Source organism: Apium graveolens, chromosome 9 (assembly GCF_009905375.1).
Source record: "Apium graveolens cultivar Ventura chromosome 9, ASM990537v1, whole genome shotgun sequence".
Classification (NCBI taxonomy): Eukaryota; Viridiplantae; Streptophyta; class Magnoliopsida; order Apiales; family Apiaceae; genus Apium; species Apium graveolens.
This window is the reverse complement of record NC_133655.1, coordinates 56,362,116-56,377,553: the sequence shown is the minus strand read 5'-3', so window position 1 is coordinate 56,377,553 and position 15,438 is coordinate 56,362,116. Positions and strand designations below refer to the sequence as shown.

Here is a 15,438-nt window from a genome sequence, read left to right as displayed (position 1 = left end):
CTTTGTGCCGTCAGAGCTAGTAACCATTTGTTCACCAAGTTTTACTAATTCATCTTTTACTACTTGAGACTTGCCCTGCAGCCTGCAGATATACAAATAAAACTAAAACACTAATATCCAAGTCCACTTGCGTAAACTGTTAAGCTCCATAGTTAAGAAGTACTAAATTAAAGTAGAAATAAAGAAGAAAATTCTTACAGTAATAAATTCAAAGTACGGCATTGGTATACTTTCTACAATAATGTAAAAAATTAGGTATTTCCTCGGGAACATAATAAACAGACATACAGGTCAAGTTCACGAGAATAAACAAGGTTTCATAAGTTATCACCCAACATTCTAATCGAATGCCTAACTGATTCCCAAAACTAAACTATAATTCCAAATTTCTAGCACAGAGGTCATAGGAACCGCAATGCATGACCTAGTACATATTTCTGGAAAGAATCGACTAGAAAAGTATTTGGGAATTTCCGACCAGGTAGCGTAGCTAGCACCTTTTACTATCATTGAAATCACATATCCCTCCCCGGTAGGCATGTTAGCTTTCTCCAGACTGTGAACTAGTTCCCATACAAACAACCACACGAAACTCCTTCTGTCCCCCTCAGTGTTAGTCGCATAGAAATTATCGCACATCAGTGTCTGTAACTACTATTGTAGAATCAGCTGTGCAGGGTCGATTTGTAAAAGTAACACAATTACCTTAATTACTTATTACCACCAACCAGTAAATAAAGAAGCCATGCATCCATCAGAAAAAATTTAAAACACATTTTCAATCAAAGCAATGCCATCATATAAATCATACCCAGTTAAAAGATTTGGAAGCCTGACATTCATACGCTTGCGGATTTGTTGAGCAAGGGTCTCAACTAATGCTAGTCTACCAAGCTTACTTTGAGGAGCTCCCACTAGAATTGACTTAAGACTTTCACTCTCAGCACGCCAAGCAGTTTCTAGTGAATTATCAGATCCAACGCTTCCCGACTGTGCAGATGCTACTGAAACGGACTGACCAATCAGTGCAACCCAAGGTATGTCTGAAGTACTGCGTGGTCCCTGATTCAAAAGCAGAGCCTGAACAGCTGCAAGAACCTTCGGTTCTGAAGATGCTTGATCTATCTTACTAATCACACCAATGGTCCTTGTACCTTGGAAAACACCAGTTGCCCATTAAATTTTTACAAGTTGTAAACTCAGATACAACAAAAGTAATAACATTAGAGGGTCATTGTAGATTTACTTTCTCCATCATATTCTTTTGCAATTCTCAGGGCTTTCGCAGAGGAAATATCTGGTGCCTGGGAAGCAGGTATAATAACTAATAAAATTGCATCACTGTGCTCAGCGTATTCGCTCTGCAAGGGTAAGTAGTGGTTAGGCATTAAGGCTTGCGTGCTATAAAGATGGCTTTGGTCTAAATAAACAAAAAAAGTTATTTCAACTAAAAAAACAGCAAGAAAGATATTTTTATGAAACTAATAGTCTACAATAATTCTATTCATAAACAACTCACCAATGAATCACCGAGAACTTTATCTACTCCAGGCAAATCAACCAATTTCAGTGGAGGAGCTAAATAAAAAGAATAAACAACCAATAAATCATAAGATATAATTCCGAACACAAATTAAGGTACAAGAAAACTCAGAAAAGGCGTAGGGATGTTCTTCCAGCTAAGGCTTTTTTTTAGTAATATGAAAGAAACTGGGAGTCAAAATGTTTACTTTTTCATATGAGATGTTTGTTACTTTACAATTTAACTAGTTACTACTACATTTTTCACAATTCCTTAGTTCGTTTCTAACTAGGGTTTAAAATTTTAATGCTATAGAGAAAGTTTGCCCGTCCCATTATGGGTGTCGGCTTTTCTACACTTCCCTAGACCCTCTTATCTTTAGATAAGGTATATTCAAGTAGGGTCTGTCTGGGTAACTTAAAAAAAGTTACTACTTAAAGTTATTTTCATAAAATAAACGCATAATCATTATCTTACCTATCTTAATATCATTAGTTTATATAATTTTTTTAATAAAATTAAAATGCAAAAACTGAACAAAGCAACAGAATAAATACTAGACTTTACAGTCAAAAATGATACTCCCTCAGTCCCTTCCAATTGTTTACATTTCTGAGAAAGTCTCCGGCACGCATTTAAGGTGCATAAAAAGTATAGTTATGTAACTTATTTTTACAATTTTCTTTTTCGAAATAAAAGTTAAATGTTTTAATTTTTATTCAGAAAAATAAAATTGTAAAAAAAAATTACAGAACTATACGTAATATGCACCTTAAAATGCGTGTCGGACACTCTCTAAAAAATGTAAACAATTGAAAGGGACGGAGGGAGTAATATTGATTCATATCAAGTTAACTGGCCAATTTTTTATTACTGAAATAAGTTACTATATTCTACTTCTCAGAATTCAACTTAAATGTCACTTCTATTTTTATTTTAACTTATTTTATGCAAATATTTACAAGATTAGTCATCCTGGCATTTCAATTCCAACAAAATGGTACAGCTAAATCTAAAACAATTTATTTCCAGAAAAATATTCATGGTGAAAAACAAGACTTCATGTTCCTACTACTGGCCGTTAATGCATCATATGCAATACCATATATAACAGGATACAGAATTCTTTGAGTTGCTGACTAAGTAAATATTTTATACAGACTAACCACTTACCAGTACTAGTTCGAAGCTTAAGATATATCTCATCATTTTTACTTGAGTGTTTGCTTAGCCTATCCTGTAAAGAATGTCGAAGTGCACCTACAATAAATAAGAAAGTCACAAGTTTGTAATTTACAAGAAACATTTTATTATTAATTACGATCAGCTGTGATTGTTATAACAAACAATCAATTTATCAGTCGAAAATCATACTTGCAGAAACTGGTTGAGATTTACTATCGATCTGCAAAACAATTGATTTGCTGCTTAAAGAATCATCTCTTTTTAGATCAATGCATATTGGGGCACGAGTTGCACCACCTTCACCAGTTGGCTGTAAAATAAAAATGCAAGTTTCATTTAAAAAAAAAAGCATACACAGTTGAATAAAATTCAATAACAAATTTAAATCAAGGAAAAATCTTACCAAAGCAGGATGCCCAATTAGACTGTTCAAAACAGCTGATTTACCCGCACCCTAAACAATTTTGCCATAATTAGATTAAAAGCAAGATAAAAATTACTTTACCCAATAATTAGGTTTTACAATACCGCTCACATGATGTATACATTACACCATTGTTATCACAAAGACGACTAGTCGTCGACTAGGCCCGAGTACCTCGAAGCCCAACTTGTTGACAACTAGTTGTCGCGAAGGTACTCGGGTCAGCGCCCGACTTCGGGCAATTGTGGTGTACCATACCATGACTCCCAACCAATGACAATAAATAAGAAAGAGATTGAGATGAAAATTATATTAAGACGGATAAATTTGCTTGATATTCGCCATAATTATGTTTTTATTGCTTGCACATGTTTAATATTTGGAAAATGCATTTCATTGGGCAGTAACTATGTTTATCTTGAGTTTATTAATCTATTACTTATAATTAAAATTATAGAATTATATTAAGGGGTGTGTGCGTTGTGTATGGGATTGTTGTTCAAGACATTCAATAGCAACAGCAACATTTTGCTCAAAAGCAGCTGAAATACTGTATAATAAAATATAAAAGCTTCTTTTTGAAAAGTGGTTTTGGCCTAAAAGCTTCTTTTATTGAAAGCAGGTCCCCCATGCTTTTGGCCTAAAACATTTTTTAAAATTTTACATCAAAACATGTGCATATAAAAAATATTACCAAGCAATTATCTAATTTTTAAAATAACACTTTCTCTAACAACATACAACATTTTTTTAACAGCAACAATCCCAAACAGAGCCTAAATCTAGTAAGTATTGTAAACGTATAATGAACACTCTGTCGTATTTTTTTACGACTAGTCACGCAACTTGTCCGCTAGTCTTCTCGAAGGTACTCGGGTGTCAAAACTCGACTTGCCTCCGTGATAACCGTAATATTAATATAAAATAAAAAAGCTCTTGTACTTGGAATGTAACATAACAAAGTGTTGAAAGTTACCAAGATCAACAACTATAATAACAACTATGTTAGTTGAAGGAAAGTAAAATTTCGGAATATTTGGAACACGAGATACAATCAGAGAGGAAATAGATCTACCAATATTTGTCTCAAGAAAATTACAACTTTATCCATACAATCAAATGTTGTTTATCCGATTACTATATGTAGGTCAAAAAACATTTAATAACAAAAGCCTGCACTAATTTTTCCCTCAATTTAAACATAATGCATTTAGGATACTCAGCTTCAAAATCATGAAAAGCACGCATATATAGGAATAGGATCAGACTAGAACTTTATTCTAAATTGAACCATGAACCAACATCAATCTTAATTATTTATTCAATCAAAAGGTCATTTTTCTTGAATACTCACATACACACACACGTATGTAAGTGTATAAGTGAGTGTGTGTGTGTTCTATCTTCAAATCCAATACAATAATGAATTTGTTGCATAACTTGAGATGATGAATTTTAGAATGCATCTAGGTAAGCCAAAAGCAAGTTATGGAACATTTAACCACATAATATATGTTCAAGCATGTGTCTCTATGTAACACAGACATCGGAGCACAACAAGGTGACAGAAAGCACGATGATAAAAATATTTCCAGACAAGACCCGTGAAACAGGTAAACTAGTATTTTGGTCATCTTTGAATATTATTGTGTAGGATGTTGCATCAAATGCTTTCAACAAGGTAATATTAATGGTCAACATAAAATAATGGCCAGTCCTAATGTAGATAATAATGTAGATAATAGCATTGTTGTCACAGCGCTCGACTAGTCGCGACTAGTCGACTAGTGGATTTGAGAAAGTCATTGACTAGTCGGTTTGAGAAAATCAACTGGAGAGGTCGACTTTTGTCGACTAGTTGGTCGACTTGCAATTTGTCGACTAGTCGGTCGACTTGGTCGACTAGTCGGTCGACTTGGTCGACTAGTCGGTCGACTTGGTCAACTATTCAGCCGCCAAGTGCAAAATCGAATCAAAATTTAAATCATATACAAAAACAGGAACCAGGAACCGGGGAGAGCGTAAGATGCACCTTGGCTTTAATAAAATATCTTTCTTTTATTCAAACGAACACTGGATGTTCTAAAATCTAATATTTAAAGCCTTTTGACATGGTCTGATGGTTGCTTAAGAAGCATAAGTGCGGGTGCGTGTGCGAGGTTGCGTTGTAAGGGAATTCGGCAAATATAAAAATATGGGGATTCGGGTGCAAGGGGATTCGCCAAACATTAATACATTAAAAACATATTCTTTTTATATATTTCTCAGGCGTTTCAGTCAAATTAAACTAAATAATGAACTACATAAGTTCATTATGAGTACATTATCGTTAAAAATATATATTTATATTACTTGATGATCCAACTGATGCATTTTAGCATAGTTAATTGATTAAATGTTCAAGTATTTGTATTATCTTCTCTCACTCGTGGATGAGAGAAGAATCCCCAAGAATCCCCAGGAATCCCCGTGCACCCAAGAATCCCCAAGAATCCAGTGCGCGGTGCGGCAAGTGAGTGAAGAATCCCTACTTTCCAGATGGTTGCTAACTGGGAGTGTTAGAATTTATTTGTGGGAAACCACTTATATAAGATATATATTATTTAATTAATTATTATTAATTTGTCGACTAGTGGCCATCGACTCGACTCGACTTATCGACGTGACAACCATGGATAATAGTGCCTCTTAATGTGGATAACGATAGTTGTACCAAGCAAGGTTTGTTTGCTTGAACTTAATTTATCACTATAATGATGGACTACACAAAAGAAGGAAAACAAGCAGCACTTGTAGATTTGTATGTAGTTACAAATCCAGTAAGCCACAAAAGAAAAGTTTGAATTGACCATATCATATTGAGGGGATTTGACACTTGAAGATTCATTATCTATTTAACCAGTCACCCACAAAAGAAAAGTAAAGAAAAGTTTGAATTGACCATATCATATTGAGGGGATTTGACACCTGAAGATTCATTATCTACTTAACTAGTCACCGACAAAAGCAAAGTCGTAATAACCATATCATCTTCATTATCCAAGACTCTCCATTTTTGTTCTTATACATGTGTCCACCGCACATGACATTGGTGTGGGCATGGGATCTGACTCACATCTTTCCTACTAAAACTTGATACTTTTCCTTAAAGAATCCCAGTTCAAAGTTATAATTAAGGCCTCCTTGCAACTTGATTACAGGGAGCAAGGTCCATGAATGAGTTGTTTCCATTTTATTATGTGATTTAATGCGACAAGTTGATATACATAATTGTCTATATGACATAAAATAATATACACTATTTTAAGAATGTACAATAAATCGGTTTATTGAAAATTTTGTATCCAGATCCAAAAATCCTATTAATATTAAAACTACGAATTCAACTCTTGGATCTGTATCCGACACCCATACGGCCATACCTGAGTCCGGGTAACACAGCATATCACAACAAGGGGTCTAAAACATTTCAATTTCAGATTAAATTGCATCAAGATAATCAAATTGTGCTAAAACTTGCCATTTTTTCTCAATTTATCTTTTTTGACATGAAAAGTTGAATCAAGTCCTAATAATCCACCTCCTAATAATCCACCTGCACAACAAAGACCTACACCAATGGTAGCTACAGTTACAATGCAGGTGGCACAAGTATAATTTTATTCAAAATATCGGCTTAGTGTTGGTTCTAATACGGATATACTTTCAGGTAACCTATCTCATTACCATTTTTTTGAGAAACTAATCATATAATACTAATACTATCGAACATGTGCAAACAATAATCTAAACCTACCTACACATTACTCCACTTATTTACCTCAGTTACACTTTCGATGTTACGGTGTGGGCGCTTTTCATTAATAGCAAGCTATAACATTATTGGGCTACGAAAAAAAAAAAATCTGCTGAGTTCTTCACTAACCAGCGATACTGAAATTAAAGTTATATGTTCACTTTATAATATCAAAATAACCAGGAGATCTATCACCATAACAAAATAACCGAATGAATTACATAATTGAAACGATAATTAAACACAAATTGAATAAGAAAGGAAACAAACTCACAGTATTTCCAAGCGCAACAACATTCAAAAAAGTGGAATTACGCCTAGAAGATCTAGAAGTCTCATCTAAATCATCATCAGCAAGAACAGCAGCAGCTTGCCGCATCGAATCGGAGAGTTGAGCTAACTCATCGATCGCCTCCATCACTTAATTAAAAATCAAAAAATTCGTTCTAAATCCAGATCAATAAACTTTAAATACAAAAACAAATATAAGTTAGAAATCAAAAACCTAGAGAAAGTACAACTACGAGATCTAGTGGTGTTTGTGTGTGTACATATATGTATGTATGTATATGTGTAGAGAGGAGAGAATCTAGGGTTGGGGGAGATTGCAGGACAACTGGAGGTTGTAAATTTTGAAATGAGGTTTAATCTCTCTCTCTGGAGCTCTACATTTGTCTCTCTCTAATCTAGTGTTTGATCAAAATAGATCTACGTTTTTACCGTTTTGTATTCTGGAGAAAATATAGGATCCTTTTGTTTCTCCTTTTGTCTACTACAGCATCTTCCCTAATTTGTTCTAAAATATAATAAAAAAATATTTAAATATTAAAAAAATTTAGGTTTCTCAAATTTTTTTCCTGAAATTTCCTCAAACGTTGATGTTTCATTAAGTAGACACTAAGTTTTCTTTTCTAAATATTAGGGACTTGTATTCGTGAATCGTAAAAAATAAATAATCACCCTTTTAATTATATTATCAGAAAACAAAAAAGATACAGTGACCGTTTGGGAAATCTTAAAATAAATAACTTATAACTTAAAATAAATAAGTGACTTACAAGTGATAAATGGATAAATATTTATAAGTTATATAAGTATTTGGATAATTTTACTTAAAAGTCAGAAATTTTTTTACTTAAATAAATTAAAATAAATAATTTTTGAATACAATTATCTTAATTTGTGAATTTAAAATTAGAAAAATATTTAAAAATATATATTTTAAAATTAATGTTAATAAATTAACGGAAAATCAAAATAACTTGAAAAAAAGTACGCTAATATTCAACTTATCAGCTTATAAGTTATAAATTCAGCTTATAAGTTGGTTCGACAAACACTCATCGATAAGTACTTACGAACTTATAAGCGAATAGGCCACTTTTTGTTGGAAAGCCAAACAGGCCAAGATGCACCGTACTCCTTCTTCTAAATGAAAGGAATCGCAACACCGTATCGAAAATGATAATTCTTTTAATAATATTAATAAACAATTAAAAAATATATAAATGCACCAAAAAAACATAATCGTGAAATGCAAAGAAAATTACATGAACCATTGTTTGATAAAACACGTAAATATATATATATATGAAAAGATTTTCTTCTCCAAAAATTTTTGAGGGTTCAGCAAAATATGTACTTAGATTTTTAAAAGGTTACATGAGTTCTTATGGATGATAAGAAGAGACCTACATTGTTCAGTTGTATAACATGTACAGAACCTCATTTATATTCCCTAACAGGTATAGGTACTCGAAAAATGTTGCATTTGAATGAGTCATAACAATTTGATATACTCTCACAAAATTTGATGGCTAGTGGTCATTTGACAAATGTTTGGCAATCTCTTAGATGTCTAATGATGCAGAATAACATGTGTGTGATTAACAAGTGGCTAATATTGTAATATCCGCGAAAAAATATGTGAATATTATATGTTAAATAAATAAATATTATGTGTTTTATAAATTTAAAGTAATTATTGCTATGATATTAGATGTTATAACTGTTATGTGTGTTTCCGTGCGAACCAGAAAATTTTTTGATTGATTATTATGTGTTTAAACTGCAATTATATGAATCGATCTGCAATTTAAACTCGTATTTAATTGCGTAATTACCGAGATACTTGTTTTATTTCATTTTACGCGCGTTTAAATGCATTTTATGTGTTTTCGGAATTTTATGTTAATTTAGGGATTGTTTCTGTTTTTCAAAAATCAACGGAATTTTATGAATGCATTGATACTGTTCAGGTATTGTGGTTTGGTTTTGTTCATTAGATATATTGTTGTTGTTGTTCTAAATCATAAGCTATATACTGCTTCCTGAGCGTTTCTTTCGCTCATACTTGTTTTATATCATGATTCTTTCAGCTAGGCCAGGGAAAGCTTGAGTTCCAGGTCTGACCAGGGGCTGTGTGCTTGTAGATAGTTTAGTGTGTTTTCCAGGTAGATAGTTGGGACGCTGAGCTAGTCTAGAGGTTTGTAATAAAATTTGAATAAGTTGTAAAACTAATTAGACTTATGGTTTGTAATAACAGTTGGTTTGTAGTAGAGTCTGTTTCATACTATAACCTATGATCGATCCAGTTGCATGCAAGGGTCATATTTATTATATTATTCCGCTGTGATTATTTTATTATGGTTTATTGGCTAGTGACCCCCAAATCTATACCCCGGGTTTGGTGGGCGTCACAGTAAGGCATTTGCTGCCTAGTGCCATTGATAATGTCATGTCAAACAGGGTAATTAATTGCAAAACTGCAAAGGAGATATGGGATGCTTTGGAGACAAGATGCCATGGAACTGATGCAATTAAGAAGAATAGGAGGACTATACTAACTCAAGAGTATGAGTATTTGACTCAAAAGCTTATGAGTCATTAACTGAATTATATGACAGGTTTGTCAAACTCTTGAATGATCTGTCACTGCTGGACAAGGAATATGATCTTGAAGATTCAAATCTAAAATTCCTTTTAGCTCTTCCTGAAAATTGGGATTTGAAGTCTACTACCATAAGAGACAACTATGACCTTATTGAAACTACTCTTGATGAAATTTATGGGATGCTCAAGACTTATGAACTTGAGATGGATCAAAGGAGCAAGAGGCATGGAAGAAATTCAAGGACAGTTGCTCTTAAGGCTGAGGATGAATCTCTTAAAATGGCTACCTCAAAAAGGGGCAAAGGAAAGGCTCTCATCATAAAGTCTGATTCAGAGTCATCATATTCTGATGATGATGGTTTAGAAACTGAAAGTTTACCTGAAATAGATGATGATAAAGATATGATGAAATTGTGTGCTCTTATGGTAAAGGGTATCACAAATATAGCCTATAGGAAATTCAGAAAGGGCAGGAAGTTTTCTAGGAAAGGTGTAAGTTCTGATAAAAAAGGGTTCAGAAAGTCTGAAGGCAAGGGAGGAAAGTCTGACAGAGGATGTAATAACCCCAATTTTTGAGAAATTTTGAAACCCTTATGAATAGTGTTTTTGCTGAACGAGAAAACTTTTCATGCCACGCTATGTAGGGGTTCTGTTATTGATCTTATGGGATATTATTAGTACTCTATGTGGTATATAAGTGTATGTAAAGATCGTCAGAATCCAATTCCGAACACTTTGATTTTTCCCGGAAATACACTAGATACGGAAAGATTTGAGAAAAAGGTAACAGGATAAAAAGGATTTAAATTAAAGGATTATAGGAGAGGATCATAAAAGGAATATAATATATTGAGAAAGGTTAAGGGAACCTAAGTAATAAGATCCCGGGTATGATCCCTCAAACGATAAACGAAAACGAAAGTTAAGCGAACCGTATAACAGATCAGCGGTCATTAGGCAAACGATTAGGAAGTTAATCAAAGGGATTAGGGGGAATGATGTCATCCAACCAATAGAAAGAGGACAAGGAAGGGAGGATGACATCATGAGGATGACATAAGCATGACATGGGAAGGAAGGAGGTGTGGTGGCTTTGTAACCACACAAATCCAAGGGCAAGAAGGTAATTGACTAAAGCAAGCACAAAAACCAATCAACCAAGCCAAGTAAAATCATTTTCATCAAAAATCAAAAGCAACCAAGGCTTTGTTCTTCATTGCTCACGGCTTTTCACTATTCAAAAGGCAAGAGAAATTCAAAATCCAAGATCCAAGCTTCCTAAATTGGTAAGATAATTCCCTAATCATCTTCATGCTTAGTTAGGACTATATCATGAGTTTAAGCCATTAATTCCTTCTCAATCTTCTTCATTTAATCAAAGAAGAAGACAATGAATAGTGTTTTCAAGTTTTTAACTTGAACTTTTTCTTGTTTTTCTTGAAGATCCAAGCATTCTTAAGACTTCTCAAAGCTTCTTAAGGCTTCCTAGCTCCACCCACCACTTCAAGGAAGGTATACCATCTCCAAACCCTAGATTCCTATATATTATAAGATAATTTTGATTAGTGGGTTGATATTGTAGTTTGTTGTTATGATTTAGAGTTTGGGATTTGGAATGGTAGTGAAATGGAATGGTAATTGTTGTGGTTTTGATTTAAAGGAACTTAAGTATGATTAAAGTTAAGTTTAGGCATAAGTATGAATGATTAAATTGAATTGGTTGGGGTTGTTATAATGTGATAAGGATGGATGTTGGTTGTATGTTGGATTTGAGGTTGGTTTGTGGTTGGTTTTGTATGGTTTAAAATTGGGAAATCGCGTAAACATAGCCGTCGTAACGTCCGATTTTCTTTGGACTGTTTTTGTGCATAGCATTATGACCCGAGAACCCCCTGCTAGATTATGACCACTGCCATGTTTAGATAGCTCATGTTACGAGCTTCGTTTTGATATGTAGTTCGTTCGATTCCGATGCACGGTTTAGGAGAAACGACCGTTTCAAGTAACGGCGTTTCGCGAACGAAACTTTTTCCCTCGCCTTACTTTGAAACATAGGTTAAAGACCAAAAAGGGTTAATTAATGTATGAAACATTTATGGTAAGTGTGTTAGGCAGTTGGTAAGACACTCGCGAAGGAATCGCTTTAAAACTCGTAAAGGTTAAATTATTAAAAATGGTGGAGCCGAGGGTACCCGGGTGACTTAAGCGAATCAGTGAGCGCAAAACGAGCGTTAGAGTCTAAGTTAGTTAAAGTATAGATTTACAAGTGACTTTGGTTTAATTCCAACTTACTTGTTGCTTATAGGTTACCAGACTCGTCCCGAGCCATTCGTAACCCCCAGTCGCTCAGGCAAGTATTCTATCCGTTATACTGTTGTTGTGATGTATACACTTGTATATGCATTATCTTGCGATAGATGCATGATGTTTATATTAGCAAATGTTGCAATATATTGAAGCATGCTGCTATGGTATATATATGCATGCCTGTTTCATATTCTTCCCATATATAATTGTTGATTCAGTTGATAATACCTATGCTAGAGGATAGCGGTAACTTGCATATACCCTTAGTATAGGGACCGAAAGGTGAAAATATTTTCTAAAACCGGGAGTCGAGGATCCCGAGTAGATTTTGTATATATATGGATATGGATATATATATATACATATATATGGTCATAGTTTTCAAAACTATTAATCGAATAAGGTTTATTCGATAACTTTAACTTTATTTTATTATTGAATATTATTTCGAATATTATTCGAAGGCGTATGACTCCTTTATATTAAATGAATATTATCTTGAATATTCATTCGAGGACTTATGACTCCTTTATATTATTTATTGAATATTACTTGGATATTCATTTGAGGATGTATGACTCCTTTATTTTATTTAATGAATATTATTTATAATATTCATTCGAGGGCTTATGACTCAGCTTATTTATTTATTGAATATTATTTCGAATATTCATTCGAGGGCTTATGACTCAGCTTATTTTATTTATTGAATATTATTTAAATATTCATTTGAGGATCTATGACTCCGATTATTTGCTGAAATATATTCTTTATTTTATTAAAGAATAAGGTGTTAATAATCAAACTTATTTTCGATTATTCAAATAAAGATAATACTTTCATATAAGTATATCTTTGGTTATTTAATACTCGTTTCAAGTATAAGTTTTAAAACTTCTACTTCAATTATTTTTATAAAAGATTATTCTTTTTGGGAATATTATTTAAATAATAATATTCAGTCATTTTCTAAATATTCTGGGGACTGATTTACTTCATTAAATCAGCTTTACTCCAAACACTCTTTAAAGTGTTTTCGAGTCTTCAAAATGATTTTTAAAAGTTAGAGCGGATCCCAAAACTCATTTTTTATATTTAAGATCTTCCTTTAAAGGGGATTTAAATACTCGTTCAAAACCTGAGGGATCCGGCTCTGTGGTGTATTTTCGCAACAAGGTTGCAGTTTTGGTAAATGAATTGATTACTTACCCAACGTTCGGGAAGTAAGTCCATCTATTGAGTCGGCATAAGCAACATGGGCTCAGTGGGCGTCCATGATAGTGTAAGTGGCTCAGTGGGAGTCCATCAAATGCATAAGTGGCTGAGTGGCAGTCCAGCATAGGTCCTAATGCGGCCAGGGTGATGACCAGTGGGGAATTCGTCCATCTACTAGTAGAAAAGGTTACTTATGGGTATCTTTGCCTGATCAGCAAGATATCTGGTTTATGCCAAAGGTTTTCTTTTCCTTCCAAATTCATTGGATATTGCAACTCTGTTCATACCTTACATAACAGAGGTTCCAGGAAATGTTTTAGAGATATATATGTGGATATATATATATCGGGACTAAATAAAGTATCTCATAACTTTTTCATTCAATAATATTTCAAAGATTGAATCTATTCAAGTCTTATCTTGTGGTCTCATCAGTGGGATGAACTTTTGAAACTAATTATAACTTGAACGGTGGTAGTTCAAGTAGTATTTGGGAAAGATATAAGTATATTGGGGTATTTGGTAACCTCATCTTTTAAACTTATATCTAGTTAATAATTGTCTTATGTATGACAAAGATTTTCAGAAAAACGTTGAGACAAGGTTAGATATATGAGATCACCTTGCAACGATATTTTTTTTATACAGTTATACACTAGGACTTTGTGTATATTATGCATGGAAGAGGACTTCCAATATTTTGAAAAGTATATATGTATATATACTGAATATTTTGCGACTTCATCGCATTAAGTTATCAACTTGGTTCATTTCTTTTGACCAAGACTTTCATGAGTATTATGAGTAGGCTCATATATTGTAAATCATTATACATATTATTTTGGTGGGCTTGCTGCTCACCCTTGCTTTATTTCTTCATCACACAACAACAGTTAGGAAAGATGGCCAGACTCCAGCAGACCCAGCGCAAGCGCGTGGGAAGCGTCCCGCGTCTTCCCGTTGATGTTGTAGCTGCTATAGCTGCAGAGGTAGATCTATTGTAGATCAGACCATCTACTTTTGAGAATCAATTATGTATAATTATAACTTGTGGCAGATAATGGCAATTAACTGTAAATTTATCAAGTAATCATTTTGGGTTGTAATAACTTTTAAATTGTGGATTCAAAGACTTGTAATTATTTAAATTTCATCTCTGAGACTATAACGGGTTGTGGTGTGTGTTAGTGTGGGGTCACAGCATAAGGTTATTATTATTAATTAAGTGAAGTGATATTGTGGAAAGAAAGACCGTGACGACCCGGATCCTCGACCCCGGATCTGGGGGTGTTACAGAAATGGTATCAGAGCTAAGCGTTATAAACCTCAGAGATGATGGGACGTTAAGATAATAAGTTAACTAAGATAATAAGAACTCTTGCCAAGTTCATAGTCGGGCTACCTAACGTAGTACTGACAGTTAAAACCCCTATGGGAACCCTTATAAATATCGTGATAGGAGCGTAGTTCGTTATCGTATATGGTAGCGGGACTCCGAACCCTGAGGTTGAGGAGCAACATCGCGATGATATTTTATTACTAATTGGAGATCGGATTGTGGATCCGATAGAGTGTCCTAATGCAGGACCGGATGATGTTGATATTGAGGATGTAACGGTTGAGGATGTTATCCTAGAAGGGATTGTTGCTGAGGAGGATTCCGTGAAGGATCCTGACAAGAATGAATGAAGGACCACTGAGGAATTGATGACCATGGTTAGGGCAACTCCCAGAGGTAGGATTGGCCGGCTACTATCGTAGATTGCTACAGGACTTTGCGAAGATCGCAGCCCCTTTGACGCGACTTACTCATAAGAATGAGAAGTTTGAATAGACAGAGAAATGCGAGAACAGCTGTTAAGAACTGAAGCAAAGGTTGGTGACGGCCCTTATGTTGGCGTTGCCGGATGGAAAAGGAGATTTTGTGATTTGGAAGAGACGCTTCGCATAAGGAATTAGGGTGCTTCTTATACAGCACAGCAAGATAATCGCGTACATGTCAAGACAATTAAGGTAATATGAAATTCGATATCCCCGCCCATGAGCCTAGGCTCGTGGCAATAAGTTTTACCCTAAAGATTGGAGGCACTACTTGTA

At 34.1% G+C, this 15,438-nt stretch overlaps 1 protein-coding gene across 1 annotated transcript in view; it reads right to left on the bottom strand.

Moving 5' to 3' along the window:
* Positions 1-7,768, bottom strand: part of LOC141685264 (dynamin-2B-like) — a 204,395-nt gene extending 196,627 nt beyond the window's left edge. The window contains exons 1-9 of the mRNA XM_074490377.1: positions 7,648-7,768; positions 7,202-7,347; positions 3,111-3,161; positions 2,897-3,017; positions 2,696-2,782; positions 1,520-1,578; positions 1,247-1,361; positions 812-1,154; positions 1-82 (exon numbers count right to left, since the gene is read on the bottom strand). Of these exons, the coding sequence (XP_074346478.1) occupies positions 1-82; positions 812-1,154; positions 1,247-1,361; positions 1,520-1,578; positions 2,696-2,782; positions 2,897-3,017; positions 3,111-3,161; positions 7,202-7,345 (1,002 nt within the window). The 5' untranslated portion in view covers positions 7,346-7,347; positions 7,648-7,768. The remainder of the gene's footprint in view (positions 83-811; positions 1,155-1,246; positions 1,362-1,519; positions 1,579-2,695; positions 2,783-2,896; positions 3,018-3,110; positions 3,162-7,201; positions 7,348-7,647) is intronic.
* Between the last annotated feature and the right edge of the window lie 7,670 nt (positions 7,769-15,438).